Source organism: Strix aluco, chromosome 1, assembly GCF_031877795.1.
Source record: "Strix aluco isolate bStrAlu1 chromosome 1, bStrAlu1.hap1, whole genome shotgun sequence".
In the NCBI taxonomy this organism is placed as follows: Eukaryota; Metazoa; Chordata; class Aves; order Strigiformes; family Strigidae; genus Strix; species Strix aluco.
This window is the reverse complement of record NC_133931.1, coordinates 118,280,641-118,299,868: the sequence shown is the minus strand read 5'-3', so window position 1 is coordinate 118,299,868 and position 19,228 is coordinate 118,280,641. Positions and strand designations below refer to the sequence as shown.

The 19,228-nt window shown below is 50.4% G+C and overlaps 1 protein-coding gene across 1 annotated transcript; it reads right to left on the bottom strand.

The window, feature by feature from the left end:
* Positions 1–9,847: 9,847 nt before the first annotated feature.
* Positions 9,848–13,285, bottom strand: FZD8 (frizzled class receptor 8). The gene has a single exon (XM_074832163.1). It carries the CDS (start codon positions 12,525–12,527, stop codon positions 10,491–10,493), a length of 2,037 nt encoding a protein of 678 aa, XP_074688264.1. The 5' UTR covers positions 12,528–13,285; the 3' UTR covers positions 9,848–10,490.
* Between the last annotated feature and the right edge of the window lie 5,943 nt (positions 13,286–19,228).

Below are 19,228 nucleotides of genomic sequence, written 5' to 3'. Positions count from 1 at the left end.
AAGTTGTGTTTCAGGGAATATTAGGTTGAATCATGTTACTATTTTATTTGAACATATTTGCTGCTCTCTAGAGGAGCTGATGGAACTTGCATGGTTTAAAGGATACATGGTTATGCACTTTAAGCCATCCTAAAATCTGGATAAATGAAGAAAACTGAAGAAAGGAAGCAAACCAAAGTAAACAACAGCCTCCCTAAAACGTTGCCAGGAAATGAAGCAGCAGCAGAATAAATTTAAAAGCATAATGTAAAGAACAGAGAAGTTAATATACTGCAAAGAGGTAGAAGAAAGCACATAGATATAATTACAGATGAGGGGACTGCCAGAAGAGGTGATACTAAAATAGCACCTTTTCAATAAATTATTATACTGAATAAATTATGATTATACCAACCAAAGGCCTTGTCAAAAATAACCTCTCCCAAATCCTTAGCAGACAATGTGCAGAGTGCTTTTAAGGGATTCAAAGAGGCCAGACCACTGGCTAAGAAACAACTCTATTGAATAATCAAAACTACAAATTGTACCAGCTTGTATAAAGACACGATAGAGCCCAGCAAAAAGTGTAAATCTTGAGGAAGCGGCAATTAAAGAATCCACCATCGAGAAAATAGTGAAATTTTGCAAAAGGGATGTGACTGATGATAAAAAGAATCACCAGACTCTCTTGGCAGGGTTCAACTCAAGATTAAGTCACCTACGTTTTGTTGCATAGCCATGAGGTAGGTGTCTAAACTCCCACTGCTCTCCAAGGAGATCTGGCCAAATCCAGATCTGGGCTCCAATCAGTTGCCTACAAAAGGTATCCCATATTATTAGAGTTGCCAGAAGGTAACTGAGGTATTCACCTAGGGCTTTCAGACATGACAGAAAATTACAGGAGACCCACGCTCTTTTGCAGAGGCAGGTAGAAACTGGATAGGACCACCAGGAGCCTGTCTGGGCAATTGAATTAAGGCCTACAAGTTTACTTTAGAGGGAATGGAGTCACTTTCCAGGACCCACTGTCTACATTACTAACACTCTATTGACTGCAACAGGAGTTTATGTAATAGCTTACCTTTAAAAAACCCCCATATTTAGATACCTACCTGCATTTAGATGTCTTAGTCTTGAGCTGAACCTCAGACTTCACCTACACATGGCACGGGGAGCGGGGGGGTGGGGTTGGGGGGGAAGAAGGAAGAAAAAATGAAAGTATGAAAATATCAAGAAATATTTAAGCAATGATCACAGATGTAGTAGTACTACTGTAGAGGATGATAACTTTCACCAAATGTGATATTGGTTTTGTTGAACAAAAGAGACAGAGAAAGCAAAGTCATGAGATTATTGCTACTGACCTGAAATATCATACGATGTCAAACATTGATGATCAGAGAGCTGGAGCACCTCTCCTGTGAGGACAGGCTGAGAGAGTTGGGGTTGTTCAGCTTGGAGAAGAGAAGGCTTTGGGAGACCTTATAGCAGCCTTCCAGTACCTAAAAGGGACCTACAGGAGAGATGGGAAGGGACTTTTTACAAGGGCATGTAGTGATAGGAGGAAGGGTAATAGCTTTAAACTGAAAGAGGGTAGATTTACATTAGATGTAAGGAAGAAATTCTTCACTGTGAGGGTGGTGAGACACTGGAACAGGTTATCCAGAGAAGTGGTGGTTACACCCTCCCTGGGAGTGTTCAAGGTCAGGTTGGACGGGGCTTTGAGCAACCTGGTCTAGTGGAAGGTGTCCCTGCCCATGGCAGGGGGGTTGGAACTAGATGATCTTTAAGGTTCCTTCCAACCCAAAACATTCTATGATTTTCACAGTAGAATTATTTAGAAAAAGAGCAAGAAAAACTAAACCACACTGGTCATACCTTTCATAAATTTCAAAAGACACCTTGCAAGTCACCACTGCAACACTGAAATCTTCTAAAATGTCAAAAGAAAAATTGACACAAGTACAGTCAATATGGCCACACAGCTGTAGACTGAGCTCTTTTAATTCTCTCGTGTATTGTTGCTAATGACTTACTTGAGAGAATTGCATAAAAAGAAGCAATGTAGTTCCACAGGAATATGCTAGGAGATGTAAATACACAGCTGGACCAATACTTCAATAGAAACGAAAAGATTGTCCAGTGTTGACAGAGATATATGCTCTCTTCTTATCAGAAAACACAGCACATCAGAATCTGCCGCCTCAGCCATTGCTTCAAAGGACAAGATATTTAGAGGTAGACACATTGCATTTTAGAAGACATTAAATAAAAGTTTGTTCTGCCCAGTGTTTGTGACAACTGACTGGAAACAAAAAAAAAGGCAGGAGTTTCTTAAAAGCAATTCTCTTACTTGTCTCAAAGACAGAATATAATATCACTTAGTTTAAAATAACATATCCCTTTTCTTCCAAGAGACTGCCATTATCTATATAATAACTTATATTCAAAATCTTCCATAATTTAGTTGGGATGAAACATCAGAGGGTCTATGAAGGTTGCTCTATGAACATTATTCACTTTCAACTTCCACAGATTTTTCACTGTTGGCTTTTGGACCTTACAGAAAATTCTACCCTGAATAATTCTCTATTACCTTCTTTTAAGACATACATAAATATATAATTTTATTTTTTTTATTCTCATCTATCCTATTTTTCTCAGAAGGAGTTATGTTTGAAAGCACTGTGTAAATTCATGAGTTAAACCCTAATTCAGGAAAGCATTTGTCTTCAGGCAAACATTGATGCCTACGCTTACTTTAAGCATCTTATAAAATCTCACTGAAATCAATAGGACTTTGGCATGCACTTAACTAGTCCTTACCACCCTACATGCTTATGATCCACTTCTATTCAAGAAAGCAATCAAGCACGAGTTTCTGAATCAGGATCTAAAGGTATTCTGTGAAAACCATTTCTATTCCAAGCTCTACTAATAAATTAGGTTTTTTGTGATTTTGCTTTTTTTTCATTAAGAATGTATAACGTGAATGTGCTTTGCTTCATTTTAAGCTGCAAAGGCCCATTTTATATACTGCTTGTTAAATCAGATTCTAATGATTCTTTCCCTCATGCAAATCTTTCCTCTCATTCATGGATTGTATTTAAATTCTGCTCAGCTTGCATTCATGATGCCTTGTCAGTGATTTGCATTGCTCTGATGCGTTTGCCCTGGTTGCACCCCTCACTCACTTTGGCTTGAGAACATAGAAGCCATAAATAACTCTTTAGCTGCTAAAAACAACACACACAATTCTTGTACACTAATGAGCTAGAGGATGGCAGCAATGAAGTTCCTTGTGGGTCTCTGTGGTTTCCTGATCTGACTGTTCCTAATGCCCTGCTCCAAATCCTGGAAAACTGTGATTTTCCAAATTGTTATAGGCAAAATACCGCTTCCATAGGGTTTTGCAAAAAAGTAACTTCAGCTTAAAAATCACAACGGTAAATGTGGTGTCTGCCCAGCAGGTTTTGGGAAAGAAAGTAGAGCTGCTCCCTGCCAAGTGTCTGGTCTCCCTCTCCGCAGCGCTGGGGGCTGTAGCTCCAGATGGCAGCAATGTACAGAACACACACACCCCCAAAGCTGCAGGTTCTGTGGCTGGATGGGAAACATTTTCCCTTCTCTTCCAAAAAGTCAGATTTCATTTTATTGCCACCCTACATTTGGACAGAAAGCCAAAGCAAGTCGTTGGTTTCGTAAGCTTATACGATGGCTACATTTTCTGATTTACATTGAAAGAGACCAGCTAGATTTCAACCACTGAGAAATGATGAGGGTGTCATGTCTAACATCATACGTTTTGAATCAAGTCTGTTCGTAGCATGAAAAGAATTCTTTCTTTCTAATTTCAGAAGATGTGAAAATGGGACATTCTACTCACAGGTTTATTTTCTGGAAAAAAATAAAGACGAAACAATAATTGAGATTAACGCTTCTTTTTGAAAAACGTGAGGTATAATTTAGCAACAACAAATGTTTGGAGGAAAGAACACCTCGCTAATGCATGTAAAACATACATCACAGCATCCAACAAGTCTTACATAAGGCAGAAATGATTGGAAAAGAGCTGGGGTTTTTTTCCTGCAACATATTAAAAAATCAGATAGTATCCAAGAGAGACAGCCCGGCTTTTCTCCTTTACAATACATTGGGTATGCATAGTAACTTGCCCATATCTTTCTGCCTAAATTTGTATTTTCTTGGAGAGCTGTGTTTTAAAAAAGGACGGCAGAGGTGCATACTCCTCTCTTGCTGGTTGCAGTGACAGTCCCCCCCGCCTGGAGGGTCACAGGTACGCGCAGGGTCGATCCGCAGCGGGCAGGTCCCCGGGGGGAGCTGCCCCCCCCCCCCCCCCCCCCCCCGGTGGCATCACCCACGCCACGGCCCCGCCACGCACCGCGCGAAGAGGAGACGCTGAGAAAAAGGGGGAAACGTCGCCCGCGGAGCCCTGCGGGAGCAGGGAACAGGGGGAAGGCCTCGGGGTGAAATTCCCAGTCTCTCCCAGCTGAGGGCACTGCTGGATGGCAGCAGAGCGGCGGGCTCCCACCCGTGTCCCGGCCCCGCCGCCGAGTCCTACCGGGGTTCCTCCTTTGCCGGGATTTCTTGCCCGATGCAATTCCAAAACTGTTGTAAATCCTCTATTCCATACCTGCCTGCCTTAGAGACTGGGCGGAATGAGCCATTTTTCTCTGCTCTTTTCAAAGCCGATTTTTAGCCCTGCAGCAGCGTGGTTGAAGAAGCCAGACGGGCCCCACGCTGGTCTGCTCCTTCCCACCCAACTCCCTCAAATCTCCTCGTGTCTTCCTGGTGAAGAGGATCACACCTCTCACCCAGGCCCCGTGTAAGAGCTAGGGAACCGCGTCAGTTGTAAAGGCAGCAGTGGGATTGGTGTTTGAGAGTGCCAGCGTTACTGGAAACTGGTGATTGATTTGGTGCTGTGCCTGGGAAACTGCACACGCTCTGGGCATGTGGGCCTGTGGCCTTTCGGGGGGAAACTGGTGGGGAGGGCATAGGTGTGAGGGAGGGCTTGTAAAAGTGAGCCTTACTGAAAACACAGGACAGAGTTGGGAAACCCAGGTTCTTCCCCTAGATATGCACTTAAAGTTTTGTTAGTGTGGGTATCATTACTGAAATTTCTGTCTCCCAAGAAGAAATTTGACTATTAATTCACAAGTGGATGTGAAGTGTTTTGAGATGATAGATAAGAGACTTGTAGGAGTGCAAAAGTATTATCTCAGCCTTCGAAAAGCTTGGTTCAGCATTTTACCTTAGGTACTAGTTTCTGAAGTGATTTGACTATCCTTAGTCACCTCAGATTATGGCTCCACATTTTAATACCAGACACTAGTTATTTCCATACCACCATAACATTCATGATGTGTGATCCTTTTTGCTGAACTAGTGAAATTCATATACCTGATTACAGTAACGATGGGCATTTATAAAAGCTTAAATAAATAGAGCTGTCTGAACATTTCTGATTGAGTTCTCTTAAAGGCTGCCCAGAACTTATCATGACCACTTTCAGGGAGCCTGCCCTGTTTCATATTTCTTCCTTGGACCATCATCTGTAAATCACTTTCTTTATTCTTAGGCTCATCCTGTTGCTTTCAGGGTGACCTTTGCTGCCCAGCCTCTTTAATTCTAGGAAGAGGTGTGCTATCTTTTCCATACCATCTGTTTTTTGTACACAGGGCAAAAAGAGAGGGAACACGGCCAGGATGGGCAATGGAGAGAGACTGTTCCTCCCTTGCTTCCCTGTTGGGCCAGAACATGGGTTGGCCACGGTGGCTGGGAGTGGAAGAAGTGTGTGTCTAGAGAAACACAGGCCGCGTGGCTCTGGAAATGGGGTGCAGGAGCAGGGCATGCTGCAGGCAGGTTGCAACAAGCACTTTGGGAACTGGTTGTGATTCTACAAGCTGGTTTGACTGGCCCACATGGAGTATTCCCCCAGCATGAACTTGACTGTAGGTGAGCTTTCACTCCAGGAGCATCTTTTGGCATTTTTCAATGTTCATTATCACCAGTTCGCCTTTCCCCCATATTAGGTGGCCTCTCTATCCCATATAAAATTCCATGTCTTTGTTGATTAAGAAGGCTGACTTACTGAGCAGGCTATATTTGGCTTTTGCACTCTATGTAGTGCTTGTGAAAGAAGTATGTTGAGCACAGCCACTGGCATCAAACAGTGGTCTTACTTGTATTGAAGTTTTTATATTTCAAAGTAGACCTGGCATTCTCCCAAGGAATCTGCTATTTCTTTCTCAGCTAACCAATTCCTTTTCAAATTTGGGCATTCTGCTTTGGCTCCCAGTACTGGTTTCTTCTTGTGAAAAACAGTTGTCAATTTTTCCTACAAGCCACCTTCAGGTGTCTAGCGAGGTGTCTGCCCAAGTGAATCTGGAAAGAGCCTGGGCTCTGAAGCCAGGGTGAAGCACACTATGGGTAGCGCATGCACAGAGGCACCCCTGTCTCCAGCCTTCCTACCCCACCTGCGAGACCTTTTAGGACTAGTCAAGCACATTCGAAGAACTCTTTAATGGGTGAGCATCCCAATACTTTCATTTTAAAATACTGTATAAGAAAGAAGGAAAAAAGACTCCTTGTGTGCCAGTCTTAGCCTTCATATCCTCCATAGAAAGCCTGGCCACATTCATATTATTTCAATATATAAGGATTTCCCAGTTCTTCCCTGTCTGAAGTCCCTTCCCTTCCATGACTGATTACCAAAGCTCCAGGGAAGCTTCCCCCTGCACAGGGAAAACTTTGGAGCAGGTTGCAGGACACTTCCAGGTAGCCCTCCGGGGCTCAGCAGCAGGGCCCAGGGGAGGTGTGGTGTCCCTCCTGAGGCTCTGCAACATACCTGCACTGCTCTGACTCTTTTTAAAAGGCCCACTGGCAGCTGCGCCAGCTCCTTTGGAGGCTGCAGGATTATTCAGTCATTACAGCAGGAGGAGAATAAGCCATAGGATTTCCTTTTGAAGCAGGAACATGTAAAGCAGGGAGGGGTCCTGGAAAGAAAAGGCACACTCTAAAGGTATGTTGCTTACTAGAGAAGAAAAAAAAAATCCAGAACCATGTTTCTCTGCTGGCTTAGTCGCTCTCCTGAACAGAGTGGTTAGACCTTTCTGAGAGCTGCGGGAGGCTCTTGGCTGCCATCTATCCAGCTCCCCAAATGTTGCTGTACAAGTTGTGCTACAGAGCCACATCAGTGATAATAAAGCCTTTCCTCAGCTCCCCTGAGCTGGTGTGGTTGCCGGGGTGCGTGGGTGCTGCCCCTGCCCACGGGTGAGCCTATGCCAGCGGGGATGCCGAGGGCACTCCAGCTCCGCAGGCAAGGGCTTGGGCCATGGGTCTGCTGGGACTATTTTTAGTAGCAGTCTAGCAAATTTAGGGAGAAGGCAGTTTATTGTCATACCTTGAGAGTTAACATGTAAGCCCTACCACCTCACCGATATTTTTTGGATCTCCAGAGCAAATTTATCTTTTAAGTCCGAGAAAGGGTATCATAATAATGTAAGTTTCGTGTAGGCGTGTATTTTTATTTCTTGTATAACTAAATGCTTTGCTGTTGTTTTTTCCAGTTATTCTTTTTTTTCCCCTAGACACAAATTTTATGTTGATTCACAAAAATCTGCACTTGTAAATTAACTGCTTTAGCACCATTTCCGTGGGTTTGTGTTTCTAGTGATTTGAATTTTGTCTCATTTTTATTTGTTTAACTTTTGCATTATTATTACTCAGTCACTTCCAAAGCAGGTATCTTGCTAGCTTAACTAGCTCTGAGACCGCTTTGCTGACTAACTCCACCTGCAGCACCTCTTAGCTCATTCCAGGGTAGGTTAAGCCACAGGGCTACTTCCTATCACTTACTAGAAATGCTTTTATCTCAGCACTAGCAACCTGTACCAGCAGTCTCCAAGAGACCTATCTAAACAAATTCTCACGGAATAGTTGTGGCTGTACCCTCTCTCGGTCTTCCTGGCCAGAACCTGCTGCAGGGGAAGGAACACAGATTTTTATCTGAAGTGATTGTGCTGCCATATGTGGGGCTTCCCCAGCAGGAAGACCTCTACCCCACTGACAGCAGGGAAAATTGCCATGTTGATTTAAATGTTTCAACAACCGTTTAAAAAATGTTTCCAGCAATACAGGAAAATACTAGGGCCTTTTCAATTTACAGGCATGTCAATATTCTGATCCTGGTCAATTGGTGTATAAATAGGCACTGTGCATAAATCCCAGCGGAACATCCTTTGCATTTGAGAAGTTAAAATTATTTTTCTCTCCAAGGAGTTAGAGATTGGCATTTTAAATTCCTTCTTTTCATGATCCCAGTAACTTTGTAGAAGTGGAGGAGTCTATTAAGTTACGGGATCTTTGAAAGGGACACCAATAATCAAGTCAGTGCTCAATGGAACAAGGTTTTTCCCACAAATCATGACTGATATCTGTGTCATTAGTAGGGTAGCTGCCCATCTCTTATCATGATTGACAGGTTAATAAGGGACCTGGGGCTATCTTTTCACTGCTAGCACACAACCTAACCAATTGCTTTTAAATGATTGCTAATTTGACAGAATATAAGCAGAAGACATAAAAATATCTGGAGTAATGTCTAGTGCAGCTTTTACTCCTGGTATTCTGAGCAATGCCATTTTAGAAAACAGATTAGAATGTAGTTAATAGATTTTAATTTTTTTTTTTAGACACTCAGTTTTTAAATAAAATCTTGTAGTTGTTCTTTGGTTCAATTAGGAGCAAAAGAGAAGGGAGTTTTGTAATGCAATTGTCCTGTAAAAGAAAATGTTTTAAATTGGGGAGATTATGTGAGCAGACCACCTGTAGGGCATTCATAGCTCTTTTCTATAATGCTCCAAGCCATGCCTTGCTGCCTGCAGTCTGGCTAACAATGCAGGGAAAAGCTGTTTAAAAGGCTGTTCTCCCTTTTCCCTCTGGTGTTCACTAACTGTTACAAGTCTTCCTCTTAAAATAAAAAAAAAAAAAAAAAAAAAGTCCCACGTCCCTTTAATTGAAGAACTTTAAGGCTCCATGGTGGCCAATTGGTCTGCAACAAGAGGAACCAGGCAGCAGGGAAAGAAACTTCAGACTATACATCACGTTTGGTGAAGAGAAAAGATCAAAGTTTTCCCAAACTCAAAAGAAACCAAGTTCCCTACAGATTAACCCTATTCATTTAGCTCCTCTTAAAGGAATGATGTTCTGAGCCACTGGGCAGACAGGTAAAAAGTTCAACAATTGCCAAAGCATTCTTCTGTTAATTCAACAGCCTTCTGCTCAAATAAATTAGCTTAGTCCTGACAGAAGAACAATACCTTTTCTCTTGAAAAAGGACCATATTTGATATACAAAAGTTAAGATGTTAGTTTAATCTGTTAAGAAGAGATTGATCTAACAAATCTCAACTCGCTGTTCGTGAACTAAGAATTTAAAACATTAACCTTTTACACTTCGGTATGCATCCCCAGAAAGGCAGGTGCTTACAGAATCTAGGAGAGGTGTGTGTGCACATTCCTGAAATAACACCTGTCTCAAAAGGACACTTAACATGCCATGCGAGATGGCTCTTTTGTACAGGCTCAGTTTAAAGACTCTGTCCTCTTTCAAAAAGCAGAGGAGAATCTCCTATGGCAAGGCGCCTCGCCGTTTTGGCAAACACTTTTTCCGAACAACTTGTTGAATGACTTGTTTTCCTCGTGTCTCTGTATCACACTGCTTTAACAGAGGCAGCCATCTATTATACAGTAATGACTGTAGCATGAACGTAGTTTGTGGCTTATAGAACCACCTAAAGACACGGCAGCTGGAATAACCAGGGCAGGAGTAGGGGGAAAGCTTGAAAAAGTCACTTATCAAAAGTCATTTTATTGACAAAATAGAATACTCATATTTGCTCTTACAGCGGTAGCCTCTAAACTTTTTTACAAAAAAATTTACAGACTGTATAGCTTTGGATATATACATATTTTACACATCTGTACAAGGTAACAAATAATTATATAAATACATCCTTTAATGTAGGAAACCCGTATTTAGCTGGGGTGTATAATTAAGACATGTTTTGATTCAGTCTGTACTGTAAGGCATTTGCCTGGTCACCGGTATCCCAAAAACCTGCAGTCCCAGCAGCCTCCAGCCTCGGGCTGGTGGGAGGAAGACCCTCCCCCTCCCACGAGCGAAGAGCTGCTGTTAGTCCAGCGTGAATCAGAAGCCGCTGTGCCTTGCCCTCTGCAAGACACGGGTGAGCCTCCACCCTCCTCTGCCAGCAAAATAATAAGCTGGCTCCTTGAAGTACATGCTCCCTGCATATGAATGGAGGGGAAGGAGGAGGGGGCTGGAGCCTGGGGCCTCTGCCAGCTGCATTGTTCTATACAAGCTGTGGCTAATAAGGACCATTAGGGGTTCATTAATGGCACCAAACAGTGAGGGGGCATTTTAGGCAGGCCAGTGTCCCTCTCACTCCCTAACCTTTGGCCTCTTCCCCCTCCTCACACTTGAGACAGGGGCATCTGCTTGGGGTAGGAGACGGAGCTGGCGGTGCCCGACCTCCACGTCAGGCCGGTGCTGACATCGCTGTAGAGGGAGCCACCGCCTCCAGCCCCGAGTCCTCCTGCCGCGGCGATCGCCGCCTGTCCGCCTGCTCCTGCCCCCGTGCCCCCAGCCACCGCAGCACCTTTGCTGGCCCAGCAGCAGCGGGTGCAGAGGGCCCTCCAGGACTCGAGGGTCTTGCCAGACCAGACCCAGACGCCGGAGGTGATGCCCACCACCAGGCACATGAAGTACTTGAGCATGAAGACGGCGTAGTCCGGGCGGCGGGCCTGGTCGGGCTGCTGGTCACGCAGGCAGGGGCAGTTGTGCGTGGCCTCCCAGCGGGGCCGGTTGTGCTGCTCGTAGAAGAGGCAGGCGACCACGCTGGCCGCTGGCACAGTGTAGAGCACGGTGAAGAGCCCCAGGCGTATCATCAGCTTCTCCAGCTTGTGGGTCTTGGTGGGGCCGCCCTGCTGCTTGATGACGCTGCGGATGCGGAAGAGCGAGACGAAGCCGGCGAGCAGGAACATGGAGCCGATGGCCAGGTAGATGAGCAGCGGTGCCAGCACGAAGCCCCGCAAGTTCTCCAGGCTCTGGTTGCCCACGTAGCAGATGCCAGCCACGGGGTCGCCATCCACGGAGCTGAGCGCCAGCACGGCGATGGACTTGACGCTGGGGAGCAGCCAGGCGGCCAGGTGGAAGTACTGGGCGTAGCCGGCGATGGCCTCGTTGCCCCACTTCATGCCGGCGGCCAGGAACCAGGTGAGGGAGAGGATGACCCACCAGATGGAGCTGGCCATGCCGAAGAAGTAGACGAGCAGGAAGACCACGGTGCAGAGCGCGGGGCCGGTGCTCTCGTACCGCACGTGCTCGGCCCCCGCCAGCTCCGGCTGCAGCTCGGCCGCCCCCCCCGCCGCCCCGCGCCCCCCCGCCGCCGCCGCCGCTCCCGCCGCCGCCCCGCCGCCGGCCCCCGCCGCCGCCCCGGCCCCCGCGCCGCCCGCCCCCGCCCCGCCGCTGCACGCCACCTTCTCGTGGCCGGCCACCAGCCGCACCAGGTAGCCGAGGGAGACGAAGAGGTAGCAGGCGGCCAGGAAGATGATGGGGCGCTCGGGGTACTTGAAGCGCTCCATGTCGATGAGGAAGGTGGAGACGGTGGCGAAGGTGGAGAGGAAGCAGAGCACGGACCAGAGCCCGATCCAGAAGGCGGTGAAGGCGCGCTCGTCGGGGCTGAAGTAGGGGTTGTGGCACGGCAGGGCGCAGTTGGCGATCTGCCCCGTCTTGACGCGGTTGTAGAGCGGGTGCCGCTCGCTGGACACCGACACCATGGGCGCCCGGCACTGGCAGCCCGGCTCGCAGGGCGGCGGCGGGCGCGGCTTGCGCGGGGCCTCGGCCGGCGGGGCGGCGGCGGCGGGGGGGGCCGCCTTCGCGGGGCCGCCGGGCTTGGCGCCGCGGAGCGGGGGTTTGGCGGGCGGCGGGGCGGCCGTGGTGAGGTCCGTGCGGTTGTAGTCCATGCAGAGCGTGTCCGGGCTGCCCTGCTCGGGGAGGCGGTCGCAGCGCATCCTGTCGGGCCAGGCGAAGCCGTACTGGCGCATGAGCGGGGCGCAGCCGGCCTTGGCCCGCTCGCAGACGCTGCGGCAGGGCGGCAGCGGCTTCTTGTAGTCCTCCAGGCAGATGGGGGTGTACATGCTGCAGAGGAAGAAGCGCAGGTCGCTGGAGCACTGGATCTCCACCAGCGGCCAGAACTGGTGCACCTCCAGCCCGGCCTCGTCCTGCGTGTCGTGGTTGAACTGGTTGGGCATGTAGGTGTAGTTGTAGCCGATGCCCTTGCAGAGGGGCACGGTGATCTCCTGGCACGACAGCTCCTTGGCCGAGGACGACGACGACGAGGAGGACGACGACGCGGCGGCGGCGGCCGAGGCGGCGGCGCACCCGGCGCGCTGCAGCAGGGACAGGGCGGCGAGCAGCGAGGCGATTTCCAACAGGTAACTCCACTCCATGCTCGGCGGCGGGCGGCGGCCCCGGCTCCTCTCCCGGCCCGCTCGGCGGCCGCGGGCAGCGCGGCGCCACAGCACCCCCCCGCCCCGGCTACCCCTCTGCGGGGCGGAGGGCGGCCCCCGCCGTGCCGGCCGCAGGTGGGAGGGCTGGCGGCCCCCGCGGGGCTCCGGCGCCCGGGGGGGAGGGACGGAGGGGGGGAGGGACGGAGGGAGGGAGGGAGGGGGGCGGCCCCGCGGGCACCCGCTGAGGGGGAGCCGCCGGCGAGCCCCCGCGCCGTGCCGGAGGAGGGGGCTCGGCTCAAGGCAGGCCGCTCAGCCGCCGTCGCATCGCTCCTCGCGGGGCAGGGCGGGCGGCCGCTGCTCCAGCGCCGGCCGGGCACGGAGCGGCGGCGGCGGCAGAAGTTTCGCCGTCAGCCCCCCCGCGCGGCGCGGTCAAGATGGCTGAGGCGACCCGGGGAGCGGGCGGTGCGCCCCGCGGCGCAGGGCTCCCACCGCCCCGAGCGGGCGGGCAGCGGCGGGGCCGGTGCTGGGGCGGCCGGAGCGGCTCCTCCTGCCGCCCGCCCGAGCGCCCGGCTCGGTGGGCGGGCAACCGCCAGCCGGCCGGTCCTCGCTCACCGCCGCCGCCTCGTCGTCGTCGTCCTCCTCCTCCCGCCGCTGCGGCCGCCGCCGGCGGGACGAGCCGGGCGCCCCGGCCGCGATCGCGCCACCTGAGCCGCGGGGCGATCGCGGCGGCGCCTCCGCGCAACTTCTCGCTCCCCGGCCCCGGCAGCGCCGCTCCGGCCGCCGCGCTCTCATGAATATTTATAGCGAGCGCCGCCGGGCCCCGCCCCCGCCGCCTCGGCCGCCTATCAGCCGGTCCCGGGCGGGGGGCGGGGGCCGGCCCCCAGCCCTCCTTAAGGTGGAGCCGGCGCCCCGAGTGTGGTGCGGCGGCGGCAGCCGCTTATGGGTCTCTCTCCGCTGCGGGGACGTGGCGGTGCTGTGCCTCCGTTTCCCCCTCGCGCGGAGAGGTGCGGTGCCGCACCGCGCCCCGAAGCGCTGCCTGTCTACCGGCCGGAGCGGCTGCGGGGCGCTCCTCTCCCCTTGCCAGCGGCCCCGCTCCCGTCGGGTTCGCTGCCGCGCAGCAGCCGCCCGGGGCCCTCGGGCGCGGTTTGCCGTCACGGACGTGGCACCGCGGGGTTCCCCAGCCTTGCGGATGTTCGGTCGCCCCGCGGTGCGCTGGCTGACCGCGGCCGCACGTGTCGGTGCGGGGAGGGGGGGTCGCCCCCGGGCCTCGCCTCCTGGCGCTTCCCGCGCCGCCGGTCACCCCCGCGCGCGTACAGCGCGTGGCCCGCAGCGCCGCGGCGGTGTGCTCGCGGCCCGGAGGGCAGGAGCGGTAACGCGGCAACTCCTGCCGCGCGGGCGGGTGCGCGCAGCACCGCGCCTGCCGGGCGCTGCCGCCCAACGCGCACCGCGCGCCGGCTGCAGCTCCCCAGTGGGACTGCGGACAGCACCGCACGCCCCGGCAGCTGAACGCCTCCCCGGGGCGGCCACCGGAGGGGCAGCTCCCGCCGCAGCAGCGCGCGGCCGGTCGCTCCGGGCTGGTGCCCCTGCAGCCGCGGCGGGAGCGGGGTCCAGCTCGGCGGCCCAGCCGGAGCTCCAGGCGGCCGGTTCTCGCTGGGCCGCGGCTCCCCGAGCCTCCCCGTCAACCCGCCGCCGGAGGCGGTGACTCGCCGCCGAGGGCTGCGTGACGCGCCCGGGCCGGGTTCGGCGGCAGCAACGCCGCCCCCGGCGCGGCAGAGGAGCCGGCGCGCCGTCCCACGGAGGCGCAGCGCGGTGGCTCCCGCCGCCGCCGCCCGGGGCGGATCCGCTGAGGCCGCGCCGCGGGCGGCCGTGGGGGCCGGAGGGGGCGGGGGGGGGTCGTTGGGGCTGAGGCTGAGGCGCCGCGCAAGGCCGCGGGCCGCCCCCTGGCCCGGCGCCCCGCGGGCGGAGGCCGCCGCCAGCCGCTGCCGGGGGCCGTGGGGCGGCCCGCAGGGGACTCGCTGCTTTCCCCAGCCTGGTCCGGCGAAGGGTGCGGGAAGGGAATTTCGGCGGGCCCTCCGCAGCCGGACCACCTTAAGGGCAGCGGCGGCGGGCGCGGGGTGGGCGCGCGGCGGGGCCGTCCCGGGGGTGCCGTCCTCCCCGGACGGGGCGTTTGTCGGGGAATGGACGCGCTGTTACGCTTGGCGCGCGCGTGGCGCTCCCGCTGGGGCTGCAATCCCTGTCATCGCGGGGACACGCCGCTCGGCAGCGGGCGGCGCGGCGTGAAATCCGGCGGGGCGGCGGGTTTCGAGCCGGGAGGGAGCGAGGCCGCCCCGGGGGGCGGTGCGGGAGCGGCGGGGCGGGCGCCGGGGGGAATCAAAGGCAGGAGGCAACACACAAAAGCCATCCCGGGTTTGTTGGCCGCGCTGACAGCGTCCTCTCCCCTCCCGTCCGACTCTATTTAAATGGACACGCGGATTACCCCGGGAGGAGGAAATAGGCAATTATGGGGCCATAAACACGTTTAGCGTGTAATCACTGCGGTAATTGCAACCCCCCCTCTGGAGCCCAGCGCCCACCTGAGGGGAGGTTTCGCGCTCAGGCGTGCCAGAGGAGTGCCTGGGGGACGGCGCCGTCCCCTCCGTGTTTCATATCCCGGGCTGTGACATCACTACGACATACGTAGTAGTATTTAGGTCAAAATCAGAACTTTTCCAAAAGTAGCAGACGGCTGTTTCAGTGCTAATTTAGTTAATACCCTACTGAAAAGTGTCAGGAGCTTGAACAAGGAAGAAGACGGAATGAAAAAATTGTCATCTGGCTGAGATCTCCGTGACTGGCAGAGGTCTAAAAAGTCTCTTTGCAGTCCTGGATGCGGTGCTCCATTTCAAGAAGTGACTGTTGTGCTGGTGGCTGCTTGAAGAATACCTTATGTAAAAATCTCTACAGAATGTAGAAACGAGTGAGTCTAGTCAGGAGAGCTGGGTGAGTCTGTAAATTACAGCTCTGTCAGGATTCCTGTTGCCTATTACAAAGTACCTTTTTACGCTGAACTTAAGGTCTACACTACAGAGACAGCAGATGTGAGGTGATGGCTTCCAAAAGCAACACAGATGCTGTAAAATTTCCATTGCAATATTTCAGCAAGGAAACTCAGGAGACATGCTGAACGCTACAGTTTAGAATTACACTATAACTCTCCTAGAAATAAGAGAATACCAAGTTTCTCAACAGTACACTTGGCTTCATTTTTACTGTCATTCATATGCTCTTGTTTTCTTACAGCATGAAAAGAGATGCAGCACAAAGATACTGTGTGTCTTGAAGCTGTTCAGTAATGACAAAATTGGTAATATGGAACTTTATGGCAATTTAGTAATGACTGCATATCCAAATTCCCTAGTAAGACCATGATAATTTTTGAAATTGCCTTTCAGGTATATAAAACAGCACAGCTGTGGGGAGGCTGCTTTACTTTATATGACTGAAAAGCAGCCTGGATAGCTCAAGGCTGTGGAACCACAGCCCATTGTGTGTTCCTCATGTACTGAGACTTCCCTGAAGTCAGGAGAAGTACTGAGATGAAGGAATCAAGGGTCAAGTCTTTAAAATGGTTTGTGTGTTTATTCCAGAAAATATAGCAGCAGATTTTTCAGAAAAGCTGAGCTTTGCTATAGCAATACAGATTAATGTAGAGCACTTCTTCGCAGGGATTTCAAAACAGTTGACCAGTCATCAAATCATGCCGAAATACAAAGCTGGCGAGAATGTTACAGATACTACAACCTTTTGCAAACTTATAGATTTGACAACGGGTAGGTAACACTCCTACAAGTCTTTGTTGCCACAGGTACTTGTGCCTCTTCAGACATTTAGGTCTGTCACTAGCCTTCTAACATAAGCTTAATTTTTGTGTGCATCTAAGGCTTTGCATTTGGGTTTATGTGGATCACACCAAACCAATGGCAACTACAGGGCATTTTAGTTTTGAGATTAGTAAATTGGCTCTTGATTTTATTTTTTTTTACTGGAAAGAAAAATGCCACATAAAATCTGGGATTTAAAATTGTATTTTGTTTATTTAAAAATACAGGTGTTTAGTCTGTTTGAAAAATTGCTTTTTAATTCCCACCTAATGTTCTCTAGTAAATTTTAGTGTGGCATTGTCTGCATTGGTTAGATCAATGAATGGTGCTTTTATAAAAATGTTTGAAAAGAAGAACTCAGTCCATGGAAATTGTTCAAATAATCTTGTTAGAATGAAGCCTTGACTGAAGGCAGTAATTTCATGGATTAAACCCAGAAGGGGCTGTCTAGGCCGATCTCCTTCCTATCGCAGGCCACAGAGCTTTATCCAGAGACTGTCTACGCAAATACTGGTTAGCTACAAGACACAGGAGATTTTGCCTGGCCAAACATTGAACGACACCATGAAACTAGAAGCTGTGAAACTTTTGAGGACAGGGTAAATGCGAGCAGGAAGAAGGAGTATTTTTACAGGCAAGTTAGTAGACAACGTAAGGTGGAGTTGTGGCATCTTACTAAAAGTACCAATTAAAAGTAAGAGAAATTTTTTTCTAATCCATCCTTTTCTCTCACATGCCACGTGTAGTCCAGAACTGAGCAACGTGATGGGCAGTCCAATTATGGGAACGCATTGATTTGTACTTCTGCATGTCTGCAAAGCAGAAATCATGAGTAAAAATCCAGCACTGTGAAACCTGCAAAGAAATGGGGACAGGAGAGTACGGCATGCATATGTATCTTATATTTTAATAGATATTTTTCCTTTCACAAAAAAATTAAATGGCATTGACGCATCTTCTGAGCCAGCCTGTCTTTTATGGTGATTCATGAGAACTGTTTGTAGACAAGAAGAACAATGTTCTGCTTACATCTTTTCAGGGATGTCAGACTGATCATGGATGGGCACAGTACCAGGGTGCTACTGTTGGTCAGTGAGACGTGAGAGAGTCTTTAGGCAAGAATAAAACAGGCTGAATGCAATCAGCTGCAGTAGCTACTTCTGGAGTGCAGTGAGCAGGTGGCAGAGAAGGAGGAGAAACTGCTGGAAGAGTACTTTACTGTCCCTTTACTATAAAGGAGGATGACAAAGTGATTGATCACTGTCGTGTTCTGAGGATTGCTCCAACAGTGAAGCTGCAGGTTGTGGCCCTGAATGTGGCTGGAAGATTTTCTGCTGAACGTAGGAGCAGACCATGATTAGACTTCTTCCCGAGGCTGCTTTGGATGTGTAGGCTTTGCTAGAGAAGCAGCATGAGCAGCAGAATGAGCATAAGAAGTCAGTGGGAACAGCAGTTTAGCATGAGGGCGACATAAGATCAACCTTACCTTTATTCTCCCACACTATGCAGTTGATGATTGGGCTGCGGTGTATTGGCTCACTCATTGTAATTGTATATTGCTTCATTTCTCATTAGTGAAACAGTGCAGGAGGAAGGAATGAAAGAAAATACGGATTATGAAAGAAAACAGGTGTTCTTGAGGGCAATCTTCTTAATTTTCCTTAATACTATTTTCTAATTTTTGTACATTTTTTAGCAAGCTTTATTTATAATCTACCAGTGCTACAGATTGTAATACCTCATGGTGTGATGTTTCACACATGATAAATTGTGTGACTTTTGAAGGCAAACTGTCCTGCATTAAACAGTCCATTGATTCATTGTCACCATGTTTGGAGAATAATACAAATATCATGCAGTTAAATTGCTAACTATATTAAGTATGTATGGACATAGTGAGTAGCGTTGTCTTCCTCTGATTGCCCAGGTAACAATTAATTTACTTTCTGGCAACTGCTAGGACATTAGTATGTAAATGCACTCTTGAATCTGGGGAAGGTTGTGTGGATCCAGGCTGTCAAGGAGAAGTTTCGTTTCTGGGGATAACACGAGAGTGTACACATGCACCACTCTCTCCTAAAAGCAGCAGCTTGTCCAGACCTCTAGCACGCCAGTGACTTAGCGGTCATATTTGTGATTCTCTCTCCATGCTCCATCAAAATGTTGTTAATGCTCATATATGCTCAAATGGCACATGCACCATTGTTACTCCCAGCACGGGTTGGGAAGTCCATTCGGTCAGTCTTCAGTTTTGGAGACCTCAGTTTTAAGAACTTGGGTATAAGCCCCTGCAAAGCTTCTGGTACATATCCACTGCTACTGCACAGCCACCTGGCTTACCCGACTGAGCCGTAGACATCTGAGGTGGGCAGCGTCCAAATCAAAATTACAATCTGGCCTTAAGATGGGATGGCATCCATGTGTCTGGTCTTTGATGTCAGATCTATCGGAGGAATTAAGGGGGCTCTATCTGTTAACTTGACCTTACTTAACTTTGTGGCATCTACATTTGGGTTAGGTGATAGTGGAGAGAGTAACAGCACAAGTCACTCTTACCAACTCTGAGTATTGATGCTGACACGGTATGAGGAAGAACCACAACAAAGAAGCTGCGGAGTGCTGGGTTCTCTCTCATATACTGTAAATCAGAGTTGGAGCAGCTCACACTGCAAGAAGTAAATATGAAGGGCTTTGAGCTAAGGATACCCCATCTGCAGTAGGCTAGTCTGGGCTGTGTGAGTTGATGCAGAGACAAGATTAGGCAGTGTAGTCCATTTTGACTTACTAACTTTTGCATAAACTATATGGAGATGTTAGCTTACATGTATGCCCTCTCACATG

Excerpts from the sequence above, each read along its gene's own strand:
- FZD8 (XM_074832163.1), bottom strand. The coding sequence starts at position 12,527 with ATGGAGTGGAGTTACCTGTTGGAAATCGCCTCGCTGCTCGCCGCCCTG.